This window comes from Notolepis coatsorum, assembly GCF_963971535.1.
Source record: "Notolepis coatsorum genome assembly, chromosome: 16".
In the NCBI taxonomy this organism is placed as follows: domain Eukaryota; kingdom Metazoa; phylum Chordata; class Actinopteri; order Aulopiformes; family Paralepididae; genus Notolepis; species Notolepis coatsorum.
In genome coordinates, this window is record NC_140180.1 from 41873156 (window position 1) to 41889648 (window position 16493).

Below are 16493 nucleotides of genomic sequence, written 5' to 3' on the forward strand. Positions count from 1 at the left end.
GCACAAACACAGACATGCGGTGTAGCTCTGTGTTGAATTGGCCCGAGCCCCTCTTTTTTAGAATTATGCGTTCCTTAGGCATACATAATGCATGGTACTGCTTTTGTTTTTCGGCTGAGCGCCCAGTGCCTCCACTGACTGGATAGAAGCGTTTTATACACAGGCCGATGGTGCAGATTATAATTGAACAGTAGAGATAAGAAATTGTGCCGAGTGATAATTAAAAATTCCATATTAAGGAGGAATAGCATCCAGACTCTGTGTGTGTGTGTGTGTGAGTGTGTGTGTTCGCTCTGTGAGTGTGTTCGCTCTGTTAATTGAAAGGAGATGTCAAGTTAGTATCATAATACATGAAGTTTTCAAACGTAAACAAATTCATGGGACCAGTGTGATCGGTTGCTATGGGAGATTAACATTGGCTACCTGTTCTAGCAGGTGATGAATAAATTGCTGTTGCTGTGGATGTTTTTGAACTAAAACTAACTAAACAGTAGCAAACTAGATTAATTGTTTGTGGACCAGCTAGGCGATATCCTTTACAACTATTGAAAGCTGACAGACTGACTGATGGGACAATCAGGGTAACCCGTTTAGATTATGCAATCTCGTCAGGGAAGTAGACTGGATATCTGAAATGGTTTGATTTTGGTGATATTCAGGGGGATAGCGATCAAAGGGATTTAGTCAGTTCTAACATTTGGGGTGATGTTACATCAACATACCTTCTGTATAAAAAGGCAACGAGATTGATTTTCATTGTAATGCATTTTCAAAACTGAAGTGACAGGACAAATAGTTACCGTAGTCTATCTCTCTGCCTTCCTCTACCTTTCAAACAAGATATCTCTCATTCCTTCACAGAGAAAAACCATAGATTTAAACCAGGCTGATGGCAGAGGTGTGATGGCCTACCAATGTACAGTCATTTACCTAGTATGGTTTTGTCAATAGTCCAATGTACAATTTTGTTTGTTTGTACAGTGTCTCCCCCCCCCCCCCCCCTCAATGTACAGTTTTGCTTGTATATACAGTGTGCCCCCCCCCCCCCCCCAACCACCTCCAATGTAGATTACCCAGTATGGTTGTCAATATCCCAGTGTACCCAACCCCCCCCCACCCAACCTCCTCCAATGTACAGTTTCTACGTCAAATGTATATACTCCCTTTTCCTGACTCCTTCTGTATCACAAACAGTACTGTATTTGCAAATCTGGTATGTCATAAATGTATAGATGTAGCAGTACTGACTATCTGTATGTCATGTATGTCATATATGTCCTGATGAATTGAAAATGGGGGACCCTGATGTAAACAAGACGAAAGTCTTTCTCTGGTCTGCATCCCCTTAACAATTGTGTGTATTGAGCTGTACTGTATTGTACCCATTCTGCAATCTGTTAATAAAGTTTTCAATCAATCAATCAATCAATACTAATGAGGAAATAAGAGCACTCTGGGAGGTTTTAATGGAGACATTTTTAAAAGGTGCACAACAAACACATTCAGAGAAAATAATAATAATGAAATGTATTTTTTTATATTGAGTAAATTATAATCTACTGCATTTTGAGGTGAGATGTGAGATTTAAAGATGTTTAAAATTAATTCCAAAGAGTACAATGATTGATTGATTGGTTTGCAGATACTTATAACCCAGCCCTCTTTTCTTGATCAAGAAAAGAGGGTGGAGCTTGAGGTCATTAAATTACATAAGAAAATGAGGCCATGCATGGAATGTTTGTGTCTCTCATCATGGCTGCATTTAACCACTGGTAACCATGAACTAATTTCTGTGCAGTGATAGATATATCATATCAACACATACAGTAGCAACCATTGTTTGGCACATAGAAACCGTTGCTTCTTCCAAGAAATAGGCATTCCAAACATTCTATTGAATTAGATGGTCACCCTCACCTGCTGATAGGAAGGTGGGATACACACAACAGCCCCTACAATCAGTGGTACAATCAGACCAAATCTGTTTGTTACATTAATGTCACCAGACCACATTAAAGTAACTTAGCAGACTCTTACAAGATTTCCTTTTCTGTGAGGGAGTCTGGTTAAGGCCATGCCAAGCCACCACTCGGCCTCTGGAAAAAGCCCCACTGAAAAGTTGGCTTGAATTGGCTGAGAGGATGCAAATCTTAGTGGGGAGCACGTCATGATGTACACAGCGCACTAGTGTGGTCTGACGGATGTTGCAACCAGGTAGGAAACACACTGGCATGCACTGGCATATAGTAGGCACTGGCATTAGAACTAGAGTTGGTCCCTGGGTGCTGGACTGTGACTGTCCACAGCTCAATAGTCAGGACGCTTAATCATTTTAGGCAACCAGCTTGCGCCTAGCCACGCCCCCGCGGCAGCGGCAGAGCCGCGGAGCTCTGCCGCGGCATTATGCAGCCGTAATCCCCCCTCTTTTAACATCGACGGTTAGCTCAACTGGTTCGCCGCCTTGCTGTGGATCCTGCGGTGCGTTGGTGACAAGTTCGAATCCCTTAATTTTTTTTTATTTTTTTTTTAACATGCATTCTTTCGCTGGTTAAGTTTAGGCATTGTTTCGGAGTTGGTTAGGGTTAAGTTTAGGCATTGTTTCGGAGTTGGTTAAGGTTAGGGTTAAGTTTAGGCATTGTTTCGGAGTTGGTTAAGGTTAGGGTTAAGTTTAGGCATTGTTTCGGAGTTGTTTTGTCGCAGAGCATGGCAATAGAATGCAGCCTATTTCCGCACTGCCGCTGTCTCGCGCTGCCGCGGTCACATGGGCGTCGTGGCCAAACAGAGAAACGCTGAACACAAGTTGGTTGCCTAAAATGTTGACGCAGTCAGGACAGGTTCAATGCAGAGGACACATTCCTGGTATAAGCAAAAATGTACATTATGGCAAATAAAGAGTCTGATTCTATTGATATTAAATAAACACACATCAATAATCAATGCATGGATCTGTAACCCCTCGCAATTGGATCCTTTATTCACAGGCCTTAAGAACAGAGAAAAAGGAGGGGAGTAAGGGACGCCAGGGTCAGGTCCCTACCTAGTGTGGAACATTGTTCTACCACTTGTTAAAATGGATGGATGGATCTGAGCTAGTTATGTGTTTATGTGAGCTAGCCTAGCTATGTGTGTATGGGAGCTAGCTATGTGTGTATGGGAGCTAGCTATGTGTGTATTGGAGCTAGCTTTCATGGTCATGTATATCATTGGTGGAAAAAAGCATAGAATACAATTGAGTGGGTTTACCTAAGGTACAAATGTTCTTTAAAAACCTAATCAAACTGCATGCTAGTCTCTCATCCACCCTCATCCACAACATGCATTCCCTCCACACTATTCCTTATAGAGCAGTGAAGAGTGAGTCGGGCAGCTTTATTTTGAGTGAGCTGGAGTTTACTAAGCTTTTGCCTTGACGCGCTAGACCAAATTGCTGGGCAGTAGTCAAGATGGGACAAGACTAAAGATTGTACTACCATTTTAATTGTTGTATTTGTTAGGAGGCAAGCATTTCTTCTAATTATGGAGATGTTTCTATGTGTGTACTAGAGCTAGCTATGTGTGTACGAGAGCTAGCTATGTATGAGAGCTAGCTATGTGTGTATGTGTGTACGAGAGCTAGCTATGTGTGTATGTGTGTACGAGAGCTAGCTATGTGTGTACGAGAGCTAGCTATATCACATACTGTAGCAACTTTCCCTCACTCTCACAACATCCCTTTTGTTGATGCCATCATACAGTTTGATTTCAAAATGGACTTTTCTCAGAAACCGGTCCCAACATAACATTGTAGATTACAGCATTAGCTATGTCATGGTGTCCGTTATTTATTCCTGTTATTGTTTAAAGTATATCCAAAATGGATTTAGAACCCCATCTCCATGAGTGTAATCTGGATGCATTCAATAGATCAACCAGCCTATAATAATAAAAATAGCACATATCCCGAGGTTGTCCGTCACCTGAACTCAAATCCTAATGCACAGGCACACTTTGTACCATAAGGGCTAGCACCAACCGACTTTAAGGCAAATGCACTTTAAATTGGAACACTGAGCTCTTTTACGCACTAAAATAAAACTAAATTGTTTGTGAAATACTTCTATTGTAGGGATTGCATTGCATGTATTCTTGTATGTTTTTATATTGTATGTTTTTATACTGTATGTACTGTATGTTTGGCACCAAGACAAATCCCAATCAACCATGTGTTGAAATGGCAATAAAGTTTTCTATCTATCTATCCTAGTGTGGCCCCGTTATGTGGCCCTCCCTCTGGTGTGGACCCATTAGTGGGCATTAAGCAGGCAGCTATTAGCCATTTCTGATACTACTACACAGCTGTAAGGCTAACAAATGTGTGCTGCAGTACTAGGTGCTATCAGGGATTACCGTGGGGATTTAGGTTCAGATTGCATTAGTTTAGTCAAGCAGGCAGGGGGGCGGGAAGGGCAATGTGTTCTGGAATGTGTGTGTGTGTGTGTGTGTGTGTGTGTGTGTTTCTTTTCTCTCAATGAGATATTTATTCACCTCTCTCTTTCTCTCCCTCCTGTCTCCCATTGTGTTGATATGGTTGTGATTTCTGTTCCCAGCCCTGCATTCATCTTAGCACTCCGCAGAACCTCTTTGCAGTATTGCATTTCCCGTGTGTGTGTGTGTGTGTGTGTGTGTGTGTGTGTGTGTGTGTGTGTGTGTGTGTGTGTGTGTGTGTGTGTGTGTGTGTGTGTGTGTGTGTGTGTGTGTGTGTGTGTGTGTGTGTGTGTGTGTGTGTGTGTGTGTGTGTGTGTGTGTGTGTGTGTGTGTGTGTGTGTGTGTGTGTGTGTGTGTGTGTGTGTGTGTCCATGCAGAGAGTGGGCATCTGTCCGGTCTGACGATCAGAGGAGAGTAATCCTACGGAACCTAAAGAGGAGGGGGAGAGGAGATGAGAGGCTTTTATGGGTGTAGGGTTAGTATTAAACGGTCATGACCTAGTAATGCCTGGTTCATACACAGATCAGACTCGGGATGCTCTCCGATCCCATCCATTACTTTTACTCAACAGTATATAGATACTATACTACAGTACTATACTACTATAGACTTAGACCATCCGTTTGGGGTCATACATTGGACAAAATGTATTTAATAATTTGTCAAATATATTGCAAATCAAGTCACTTTATGGCACGTTCCTGGTATCAGATGTTAGTATTGGTGCAATTCTCCAATAACCTATTTTAGCCTGATATCAGACTGATATCTGATACGACATCTGTACTTCCCTACTGATACTAGTATCTGATACTAGTATCACATATCCGGCTACAGGTAATGGAGAATTTCCCCAGTATTAAAACTCAACACCAGGAGCCATGTGTAACACTTCAGAAAGCAAAGCAACTAGTTTTTCCGCCTTTTTCACACACAGAAATATGTGAAATCTCTCAAATTGTGACTGTGCATCTCTTAATTATCTTCATCGAGTGATCCCAAACTAATGTTGTACTGTAATAGGTTGGACAAGTGCTCTGTATTGGTTGATACACTTAAAAGTAATAATCTTGAACATGTTCGTATACTGTAGTGTAAACAGTATAAAAAAAAATTATAATAATATATTCCTTGTTACTCGTTATTCCAAAGTACCGGTAATATTATTACTTTACGTACTCTCTGGGAGCAGTCATTTGTTATGTTACTTGTTACATTACTTGTCGTACACCCCCCAGAATTGCTTCCTTATTGACCAGATTTGTGTGAAGGATCACATCAGGGTAGCACACCTCAAGGGGCTTTCAAAGCAGACAAACAGACTGCGGCATTAGATGTTTGGTAACAAGGCTACTTCAGATACTTAAGAAGCACAGCCGGCTTAAATTAATAAGGACAAATGACTCATCGTTGTGCTGTTGTTGGATAGCAGACATTTCAAGAGATTTGAGGTCATATTTTTGTGCAAAGTAAGAGAAGTCCTCTCACACTCTAATTCTACCCAGTAGGGTCAAGGATTCTACCTGCCTCCATGAAATAGCCTACTGTGGCAGATATCATCCCCCGGGCCAAAAATAAATAAATGCCAAAACATTCCCAAGCCACCACGTTCCTGTATGGAGAGCGCACACACACACACACGCACGCGCGCGCATGAAAGTCGTGCAAAATATCTCTCTTTTTGTCTCTCATCTCAGTCTCTTTCCCCCGATACTCACATACACAGACAACACTCGTACACACATACAGACACGAACACATGCACACGCACACTGAGAGTTATCATAACTTGCTGCTTAGGTGTTAGGACATAATTTATTCATTATGGTGGGGAAGGAGGGGGTGGAGTGATGGAGGAATGAGGAAAACATGTGCATGTAGTTGGTATGTATCACATGTGAATATGAGGTATAAAGGTATGCGCATGTGAATATGAGGTATTAGGTATAAAGGTATGTATGGGCAAATTAATAACTATAAAGGTATGTATGGACATGTGAATATGAGGTATAAAGGTATGGGTAGATATAGGTATTGTGGCAGATATCATCCCTCGTCACTTGGCTATGTGGAGGAAGGGAGATACTACTGCCACGGGCAGAGGAGAGTTAATTAGGGAGTTGATTAGGACTGATGGAACACACCTGTGCACCACGTGATCACCCACATCCCACACACACACACAGAGACACCCATAGCAGCGTTTCCGTTAGCCGGTAATTACCGGTATTTGACTGGCAAAATCTGTTGAAGTCCGACAAATTTAATCTCTCCGGTCATAGTGTCCGGTGAAAATAGTTCCCTCTGGGCACAGTTTGATTATTTGAATTGTATTTGGATGGGCTGGAGTTGGGTGGCCTATGCGATGAACGAAACAATCATTGCGTTTGTTGTCGTTGCTTCGCTCAGCGAGAGCTTGCTGCTGGATTTGCGGAAGGCATGCAGCTGCAGACCCACAGAACCCACCAGCTTTGCTGGCACAGTGCGGTCCCCAGACCTGGAAAGCTGCTCTGCGGGTCTGCAGCTGGATGCTTCTTGCAAACTAACTGCGGCGCTCGCGCTGATATTGTTGGACCGGCTGCTCGGTGGAGCAACGATGAAACGAATGTAATGAATCGTTCGTCGCATGGGCTATTTAATTTTGGCCTGTTTTGGTACGGTTCGGGTGGTCAAGTTGTGCTTGGAGGGAGTTGTTTTCACCGGACATTATGACCAGCACCAAGTCGTTGGGACTAGGTGGAGATATACATCACGCAAACCCACGATAATGTTGCCGTCTCTCTGCCAAATTTCTCAGTTCTTCGCTTGATATAATTAATACAAATGTCCAATATAACGGAATTCGTTAGCTCATAAATGTGATTATAACAGACTGCTGTTTATTAATGTCGGGCCGACTGCCCACAGACACAGGTCTATTTGATTTAAAGTCGGCAGCAGCACGGAGTCTCTGGACTTATTTTATTTGGAATATAATGACTGTATACGCAAAAGTAGCCTAGCTTTAAGTTAAAATATTATAAATCTACATGCCTTGAGGATGTCATTCTTTATATAGCCTGTTGTTTTTAAGCTCAATAAACTCTGACCGGAATTTCTCTCATTTGACCGGTAGATAAAAATCTACCGGACCCTGAGACCGGCAACAATTTTTTCTAACGGAAACCCTGCTTAAAGCCAGAGGAGAGACAGAGAAAGGTCGAGTGGAGGTGAGGAAGGAGCAGAGAGAGAGAGAGAGTGAGTGTGATATGGAGTTTGTGAGGTGAGAGGTAGTTGAGAGAAGAGGTGAAAGTGAGAAGGTGTTCATGGTACTGGACCCTGGACTGGCAGAGATACCCCCTTGTGAAACTGACCCTGGACCGTATGACAAACCCTGAGTATTGAACATTCCCTTTTTGATTTGATTGATTTGATTGATTGATTGATTGCCTGATACGTGTTTTGACCCTGGACTGTTATTCGACTGCTCTATTGTTATTCGACTACTCATTCGGGACCAACCACGTAATATTCCGTGTTTGCCCGACAACCGTTGGGTGCCAACCACGTAATATTATGTTTTTGGTTTTTATTTTTTTCCGATTTTAATATCCTATTCAATGCCAGGGACCCGTATGTTGCTGTTAGAAGGCCTACTGCGACGCCGAGGGTGCAGTACCGGCCAGATTCTCCCAGGTGGCGGTATAGAGCTGCAGTAAACCCTGTTCCAGACCCTGTGTTACATTGAAAGGTCTCCGGGTGCAGATTTTCAGTAGACGGCAAGGCTAGAGGTTCAGTCGGTCACATCCAAACGTCTACGGGACATCCGATGCATATGCTGTGTGGTTGGTTATGTCGTGGGCCAAATGGAAATCGGATGGATCATCTGATGTAAATTCTGGCTTGATTGTGCAAGGTTTTCATACCGATCCAGCTGATCAGCGTTTTTAGCGTTCAATACTAATGCCGTTACTGGTAATCAATAATCAGAAATGACCCCCCACCCCCCCCCTTTCATGCATTCATGATGAAACATAACACTTACTGTATACATTTTATTCGGGAATACTAGCGTGTATAGGGAAGAAACGCCAACGCTAATAGTAGAATTTACTTATATGGCTATTACGCAGCCTTTCAGGAATTACCCCATCCCGCTGTAAAACCATACTTATATCACCACGGTATAACACGGGAATGTATGCATGGAAAAATTATCTCTTTTTTGCATCTTGACCGGAAGAAACACAGTGTCAAATGACTATATAGCAATGTATCCATGGCTATAATATAGAATATAGATTTTGCTCTACAAACAAGGTCACACAGTCGTATCTTTTAATGCTTGGCCCAGCTACAGCGGTCAAGTTCAAGTTTCTTTTTTAGTTGTCATACAGAATACTTTGTATGAAATGCTTCTTTCTGTTTTGCTCCTGAGAGTGCTAGGTAAAATAAATAAATAAGTATAATATAAGTATAAAATAGAAAGTCAAGTAAGTAAACAAGTGTAAACAAAACAAAAATGTTCAATATACATAATACAGTATATACAATGCAGTAGATAAGGTAACAGAGTTACAACAATATACAATAGCTTAGCTTGTGGTGCAATGAGGTATGAGATGATGTGCAAATCTCTTACCAATAATATAAAATGTGTTAAGTGTCTAAAGTGAGTAAAGTGGGTGCTACAGTGAGTTGTTTATTTAAAGTGAGTGTGTACGAGTGGATGTGTGTGCTGTGCGTGGATTTGATGGTTTGTTACATAGTGTTATTGTTCATTGAGCATCCTGATGACCTGGGGATAGAAGCTCCTTCTGAGTCTCTCTGTGCTTGCCATGAGACTCCGGTATCGCTTGCCTGACCGCAGCAGTTCAAAGAGGCAGTTTTTTGGGTGGCTGGGGTCTTTGATTATTCTCTTAGCCTTACCCATGCAGCGCTTGTTGTAAATGTCTTGGAGAGTGGGAAGCCCCCCTCCAATTGTGCGTTCCGCTGAACGGGCCACTCTCTGTAGTCTGCTACGGTCTTGTGCCGTGCTATTCCCAAACCAGGAGGTGATATTGCCAGTCAGGATGCTCTCGATTGTGCATGAGTAGAAGTTCTTAAGGATCTTCTGACTCACTTGGAACTTCCTTAGGCGCCTAAGGAAGTAGAGGCATTGCTGTGCCTTCTTGATAACTCTGTCAATGTGTGTGGTCCATGTCAAGTCCTCGGATATGTGGACTCCGAGGTACTTAAAACGGTTCACTCTTTCAACCGGTGCCCCGTCGATGCTGAGGGGGCTGTAGTCCCTGACCCCCGACCTCCTAAAGTCCACAATCATCTCCTTTGTTTTGCTGACGTTCAGGGAGAGGCTGTTCTCTTGACACCATCCCGCTAGAACCTTTACCTCTTCCAGGTAGGCCCTGTCGTCGTTTGCAGAGATCAGGCCCACCACTACTGTGTCGTCAGCAAATTTGATGATTGTGTTGTTGTTCCGCTGTGCCACACAGTCATGTGTGTACAGGAAGTAGAGGAGGGGACTCATTTACATTTACATTTACATTTAGTCATTTAGCTGACGCTTTTATCCAAAGCGACTTACAAGTTCTGTGCGACAAGACAGTAAGACTCAGAACACAGCCCTGGGGGGCCCCTATGTTGAGAGTGATGGATGAGGAGGTGCAGTTGCCTGCTCTCACCACCTGGGGTCTGCCCGTCAGTAAAGTCCAAGACCCACTGGCAGAGGTCATAGTTCAAGCCCAGGTCCCTGAGCTTGGCTATGAGTTTGGAGGGGACTATGGTATTGAATGCTGAGCTGTAGTCGATGAATAGCATTCTCACATAGTTCCCCTGCCTCTTGTCCAGGTGTGATGCTGCTGTGTGCAGCACATGGGCTATGGCGTCCTCCGTGGTCCTGTTGGGGCGATATGCAAATTGCAGGGGGTCCAGGTTGATGGGGAGGGAGGAACAGATGTAGCCGGTCCGCGTCTAATGGCTGGCACTGATTGAGTTAATCAATAAATATCTGTTATTTATTGAAATTGTGCTTGTGTTGAAATTTTATTTGTTTGTTTTGGACCGTGTCGAGCCTGAACACCACCAGGCTCGTCACACTACATATGGTAGTCCAAGTGAAGAAGACTTGCATGCACGCACACGCGCACACACACAATCAGTCCTAGCTCCTTCAATGGCCCATGAATGCAGGGTCATGCATTTCTATTCACAATGCAGGCGCAGCAGCAGCAGAAAACGATGTAGCCTGATAGAGACGTCCATAGTGCTGCTGCGCAGTAAGGTGCGTTTGATTTGCATTGCAGTTGAGTTGAGGCATAAGGAGAGGCAGTTGGCAAAAATGAATTGATAAACAAATTCAGTCTGCAGGCCATATGTGGGGTTTGCCGCTGTGTTTTGATCACAGGCCATGACTGCAGGCCAAATCATGCAAGCAGACCATGGGGAGTTGTCCAGACTCTTCCGATGGCCAATCTGGGCCTGTTTATCAAAACAACGAAGAATTATTACTGGATTACCACTTTAAACAGACAGGATACACAGACATAGTACACAGACAGAATGGTATCAGTGCGTCCCAACCTGAATCATACACGGACAAGATGGTATCAGTACTTCCCAACCGGATTCATACACAGACATGATATATGGTATAGTGTCGTCAAAAATATCGAAAAATCGATACATTCTGAATATTTAAAACGGTTTCAATACTCATTTCCCGAAATATCGATATTTAATTATTCATACTTTCTTTTAAATAATAATAAAAAAAAATTGTTGTATAAGGAAGTTGCATTGTTCATTTCAATACCTGTAATAGTACAGTAGTCCACACACACACATGTGCATTCAGTTAAGTCGGAATATGACTAATACAAACAGTTAAGTTTGTCAGGTACATGCAACACATGTTCTGCAATAAAAATTATTGAAGTGAGATGAACAGTTATTTTTAAATGTGTGATCTAAAGATAAACAAAGGGTTTTAAAAGTGTTATATTTATCTTCTCTTATAGTACCAGAGAGAAGCTGAGGAGAATCAACCAGCAACATTTTACATTTTAAGATTTAACCTTTTTCCCTGTGGTATCGAAAATGGTATCGAATATCGATACTTTTCAAGGTATCGTATCGAAGTTCGAAATTCCAGTATCGTGACAACACTAATATGGTATCAGTGCTTCCCTACCTGATTCATACACAGACATGATATGCCCTCAGCGGGATAAGCAAGAGCTTTTGTGTCTCATGAATATAAACTGGTTTTGATGCCTCATTCTTCCCATTTCTTTTAGCTACAGTATGCATGTACAAGTCAAATGTACACATCTTAGATAGGGCAGATCCTGCCTGTCCACTAAATCCACACAATATGTGAATCTATTATGCCACAATATGGGAATATATTATCCATACAGGGCACACATATGTAATACAATGTGCTACTGTATGCAGTGCATTGCATACCAAGAGAAGAAAATACATACTATATTTCACATAATTGTAAGGATATTCATAATCAATCAATCATAATGCATTATAGGAGAGCTAACTAACACAGATTGTCTACTTGTATCAATAAATCAGACTAAAAAGCAATGTGCCAGGAATAAGAGGAAAAAGATGACGCTGTCATTGCATACAATTTCCAACATGGCTGTAGATATAGGCATAGCTTTGCTTCTCATGAAAATTTACCCAGATCATAAGAATGACTATAATTATGATACATAATTCTGAAATCTGACATTCCTAATCTAGATATTATGTAAAACGTTTGTCTTTTTTCCATGATGATCGGTCACTGAGTATAGATGCTCTATTTTCCATTGACTACAATGTATTAAATGACATTAAATCAGTTTTTGAGATCAAATGTGTTGGAGAAGGTGGACGGTACTGCAGGGGGTGGTGAAAACCCCTCACACCACCAGGACACCACTTCCTGAAATGTAGGCTGCTCAGCAGAAACGGTGTCTGAGGAAAATATGCAGTATCGTCAAGGACAACTCACCCACCCACGGACTTTCCCTAATAATAACACTGTACACACTGTATACACAAATATCTGTATCTGTATATATAGCTATACTGTACCTACTCATATTTATATGTGCTTGCTCTCCTTCTTTCATAAGCCTGTTGGAAGAGCTTCTAATGAGCTTCTAACTCCAAATGCATTGTGTAATTTAGCAATACTACATGGGAGTGTGTTCTTTACTGTGATTATGAGCATTTAGGTATGCTCATACTATTACTAACCCACTAAGAGTGAAATCCAGGAGAAGGCAAGGATTGTGTGTTCCCTGGTTACTCAGCAACTAATCTAATCTCAGTAGGGAACACTCAGGTCATAGTTTTAAAACTTTTAACCATATATTGATGGGCGGCTAGGTGGTGTAGTGGGCAAGGCGCTCGCCATCAACGCTGGAGACACTGGGTTCGAATCCAGCTCTCAGCGTTGCTATCAGCTTGGCTGGTCGTTCATACTAACACAATTGGCAGTGTTAGGGGTGGGAAAGCTGATGGGTGGGTCCTGGGCGTTGTGGACAGCGACCCCTACAGTTCGGTCGGGGCGCCTGCACAGCGAGGGTAGGTTCTGGAGGGAGGTAGTGTGACCTTCCACATGTTACACTCTCCCGGTGAGAATCTGCGCTGCCAGGCTGGCTGCCGGCTGGCTGCACATGCGTCGGAGGAAAGCATGTGACCGTCTCCGGCCTCCCGGACCAACAGTAGGGGGGAGTGCGCAACAACCAGGAAGGGGGTTGGGAATTGGCATAACGACTAACAGTGGGATGGGAGAAAAATCGGAAAAAAGGAGGGGGGGAAAAGATAATAAAAAAAAATAAAAAAAAATTTAGGTAATGAACACACATGAACAGCTTTTTTTAACACATTTTTACTTCATAGGGTTTTTCAGCACGGTTGGAACGTCGGTTTGACCAATCGGACGGCTTGGCTGAAACTAGACGTTGTATAATCTGTATCGCTTAAGTAAACACTGTCGTCAGACTTGTTTTGCCTTAACGGAGACTCCACCATTGATCCAGTGTGTCTTTAGAGGATTTAGTCCTGTATGTTCTCTGGGTGATTTCTAGAGCTGCATGTCGCTTCATCAGTCTCTGCTCTCTTTATCTCTGTCTGCACGTATTTCTCTCTTTCTGTCTGCGTCTGTCTCTCTCTCTCTCTCTCTCTCTGTGTCTCTCTGTCTTCATGTGTCTTTCAGTGTATGTCCTACCCTCATCTCTTGCACTCACTCTCACTCACTCACTCACTCACTCACTCACTCACTCACTCACTCACTCACTCACTCACTCACTCACTCACTCACACTTTTATTTTTTAGCTTGGTTTTAGTTAACTATAATAACACACACACACACACACACACACACACACACACACACACACACACACACACACACACACACACACACACACACCCCTCTCCTCTGTCTTTGTTTCTGGGGTCAGTGAGGTGAGGTTATTGGTTATGTGATGGATAATTATCAGTCCATGTCCTAGTGTTATTGATTAGGCCATTAGGACTGGTAATGGCTTGAAAAGTGCTCCGCAAGGACTGCAGTCGAATACTCTTTTTAAACGCCCAAGTGTTTGTGTGTGGAATGTGCATGTGTGTGTGGATGTGTGGGTGGATGGATAGGTTGTTGTTGGGTCCGTGTGTGTGTGTCATAAGGTTTAAGCTAGGACACTGGTGACATTAACGATCACGTTGCAGTATGTTCACCATCTCTCGATTGACTCCTAATAGCGACGGCTGTACTATCTGCCTATCAATCTCTGTCTGTCTGATGCAGAGTCCTCGATGGAAAGTGCTCAACTCTCTTTTCCTCTCTCCTTCTCTCCTCCTCCTCTCCTCAGGTGATGTGGTGGACATCTACCAGCGGGAGTTCCTGGCTCTGAGAGAGCGGCTGCACTCGGCCGAGCAGGAGAACCTCAAGCGCTCCAAGGAGCTCAACCTGGTGCTGGACGAGATCAAGAGGGCCATCGCAGAGAAGCAGGCCCTCCGCGACATCAACCGCACCTGGAGCAGCCTCTCAGGTCAGCGGGCCACCGGGGTGCATTCTATACAGAGGAATGTGGTCCATTTCATGCATCAATTCATCGATTACCGTGAATTATGTGTCAAATCTTAACATTTTGAGTGCCACGGGTCCGGTGCCCCGGAACCCCGTTGCGTGCTAACACCCACTTCAATGATTGAGCTCTCATATTTGCGAACGCATAAACTATATCATAAGTTATGGCCATGTGTCTAATATGGCCGTTGCTTATCAATTACTTGTTTGCAGTAAACATTGTCGAAACGGATTGTTTTTTAATGGGTTCATTTTCGTTTTATACCATTTTGAAAAACGCTCGTTTTATGAAAGTTCCAGAAGAAAATAAAGATTATGTGATAAACGGCCTTTACTGGAATACACTGGAATACACAAAACACGTTGTAATTTTTCGGCCTATTTATGAATCGTTTTCAAATAAACGCTAGATTATCGATAGTATACCGTATGTGTACTTATGCACGCTATAGAAGCGGGCTGAAAATCGATTAACTTATTTCCTGATCGCACATGCACACAGACACACACATACACACATATGGCACACGCTGATATATAGGTGAAAATAGCTCTGATTATCCCAATACTGGTAAAATAGATTCCTTACCTCAGATCAGATGTTCTCCAAAAAGATTATTCCAATTCCTGATCGCCATTCCAAATATCGATCGTGTTTATTGATCCAACGCTGGGTACTGGAAACACACATTTTCCGCTGTTCTGGTGGTGGGCGATGACTTCGATCGTCTCCGGTTACATGTCTGACAAGTAAAAGTGGAAGCAGGACTTTTTTTTCTCCATGCGTTTCATTCAATCCAATCCAAAGGGGTGCAGTACCATCCGAAGAGACGATAGGGGGCGGTATTTTCCCTGTTCGAGTTCAGACAGATCCCCACTGGTAACGTGAGGCTAGATTGATGAAAAATGAACGAAAAAAAAAAAAAAAAAAAGGATATCTCTCGTCGTTGGCACTGAACGGTTGGCATGAACTAACGAGAAATCTTGTCGTTGGCACTCAAAGTGTTAATATATATTTTTTTTAATTTATTTATTGATACATTTTTGTGTGTGATATCATAATGCACAATTTGTTTGTCAAGTACACGTTAAAGCAATGATACACGTCTTTTTTATTGTTTATTAATGAATCAAGTTGTGGAGCCGGTACACTCTCCAGAACTTGATTAACATTCTCGCTTTAAATAAAATATTTTCATTTATTATTTATTTAATTTATTTATACACTTTCTGTTCCAGTTTCATATTTGATCAAACTTCCCATAATACAGTCCAATATGATGAACATTATCTATCTTGATTTTCCACCTAAGCAGTCGGACCAATGAAGGCTAACCAACAGTTGTTTTCTACCACAGAGGACGAAGCGTGCCCGCACCATCAAATATGTTAGAAGAAGAATGTAAAAAAAATAAAACTGTCCTCAATTCTGGCATCACTTGGATTGTGGAAAGATTATCCTGATATGCATGTCTACATTTGGTTGTATCGCGCCACATATATATATATTTCATATATATATATTGCTATTGGAAAAGGTCCTTATGAATCTCATGATTTCCCCCCCCTCCATATCGCCAAGATTATGGGGGAAACAGGGCAGGGCAGGTACTGTAAGCTTTCATCGCTACACCATTAGGATGCATAGTCTACCACTGTGAGAAAGCAAACTACTGTACTGTATGTCTGTTTCTAATTTATTAATGTCCGGCTGAACTCCATATGAACTTACTAGAAGCACAGTCGGTGTCTGCCTAACTCTGAATTAACCCTTTTATTGGGCCTTGGGCCTTGGGTATTTATAGGCTAATAACAACACATAGTAATATGCTTACTTACTATATACCATTGTATTGCCTTCAGAACATACTGCATTTCATCAATGAGATGCCTCCCAGAACGTAACCTGGGACGTGTATAATGGTTATTTTGATAGCCGGCTATCTACTG

At 42.4% G+C, this 16493-nt stretch overlaps 1 protein-coding gene across 1 annotated transcript in view; it reads left to right on the forward strand.

Moving 5' to 3' along the window:
- mgat4b (alpha-1,3-mannosyl-glycoprotein 4-beta-N-acetylglucosaminyltransferase B) overlaps positions 1-16493 on the forward strand; it is a 418569-nt gene that overhangs the window by 145754 nt on the left and 256322 nt on the right. The window contains exon 2 of the mRNA XM_084332017.1: positions 14326-14505. Within this exon, the coding sequence (XP_084188143.1) occupies positions 14326-14505 (180 nt within the window). The remainder of the gene's footprint in view (positions 1-14325; positions 14506-16493) is intronic.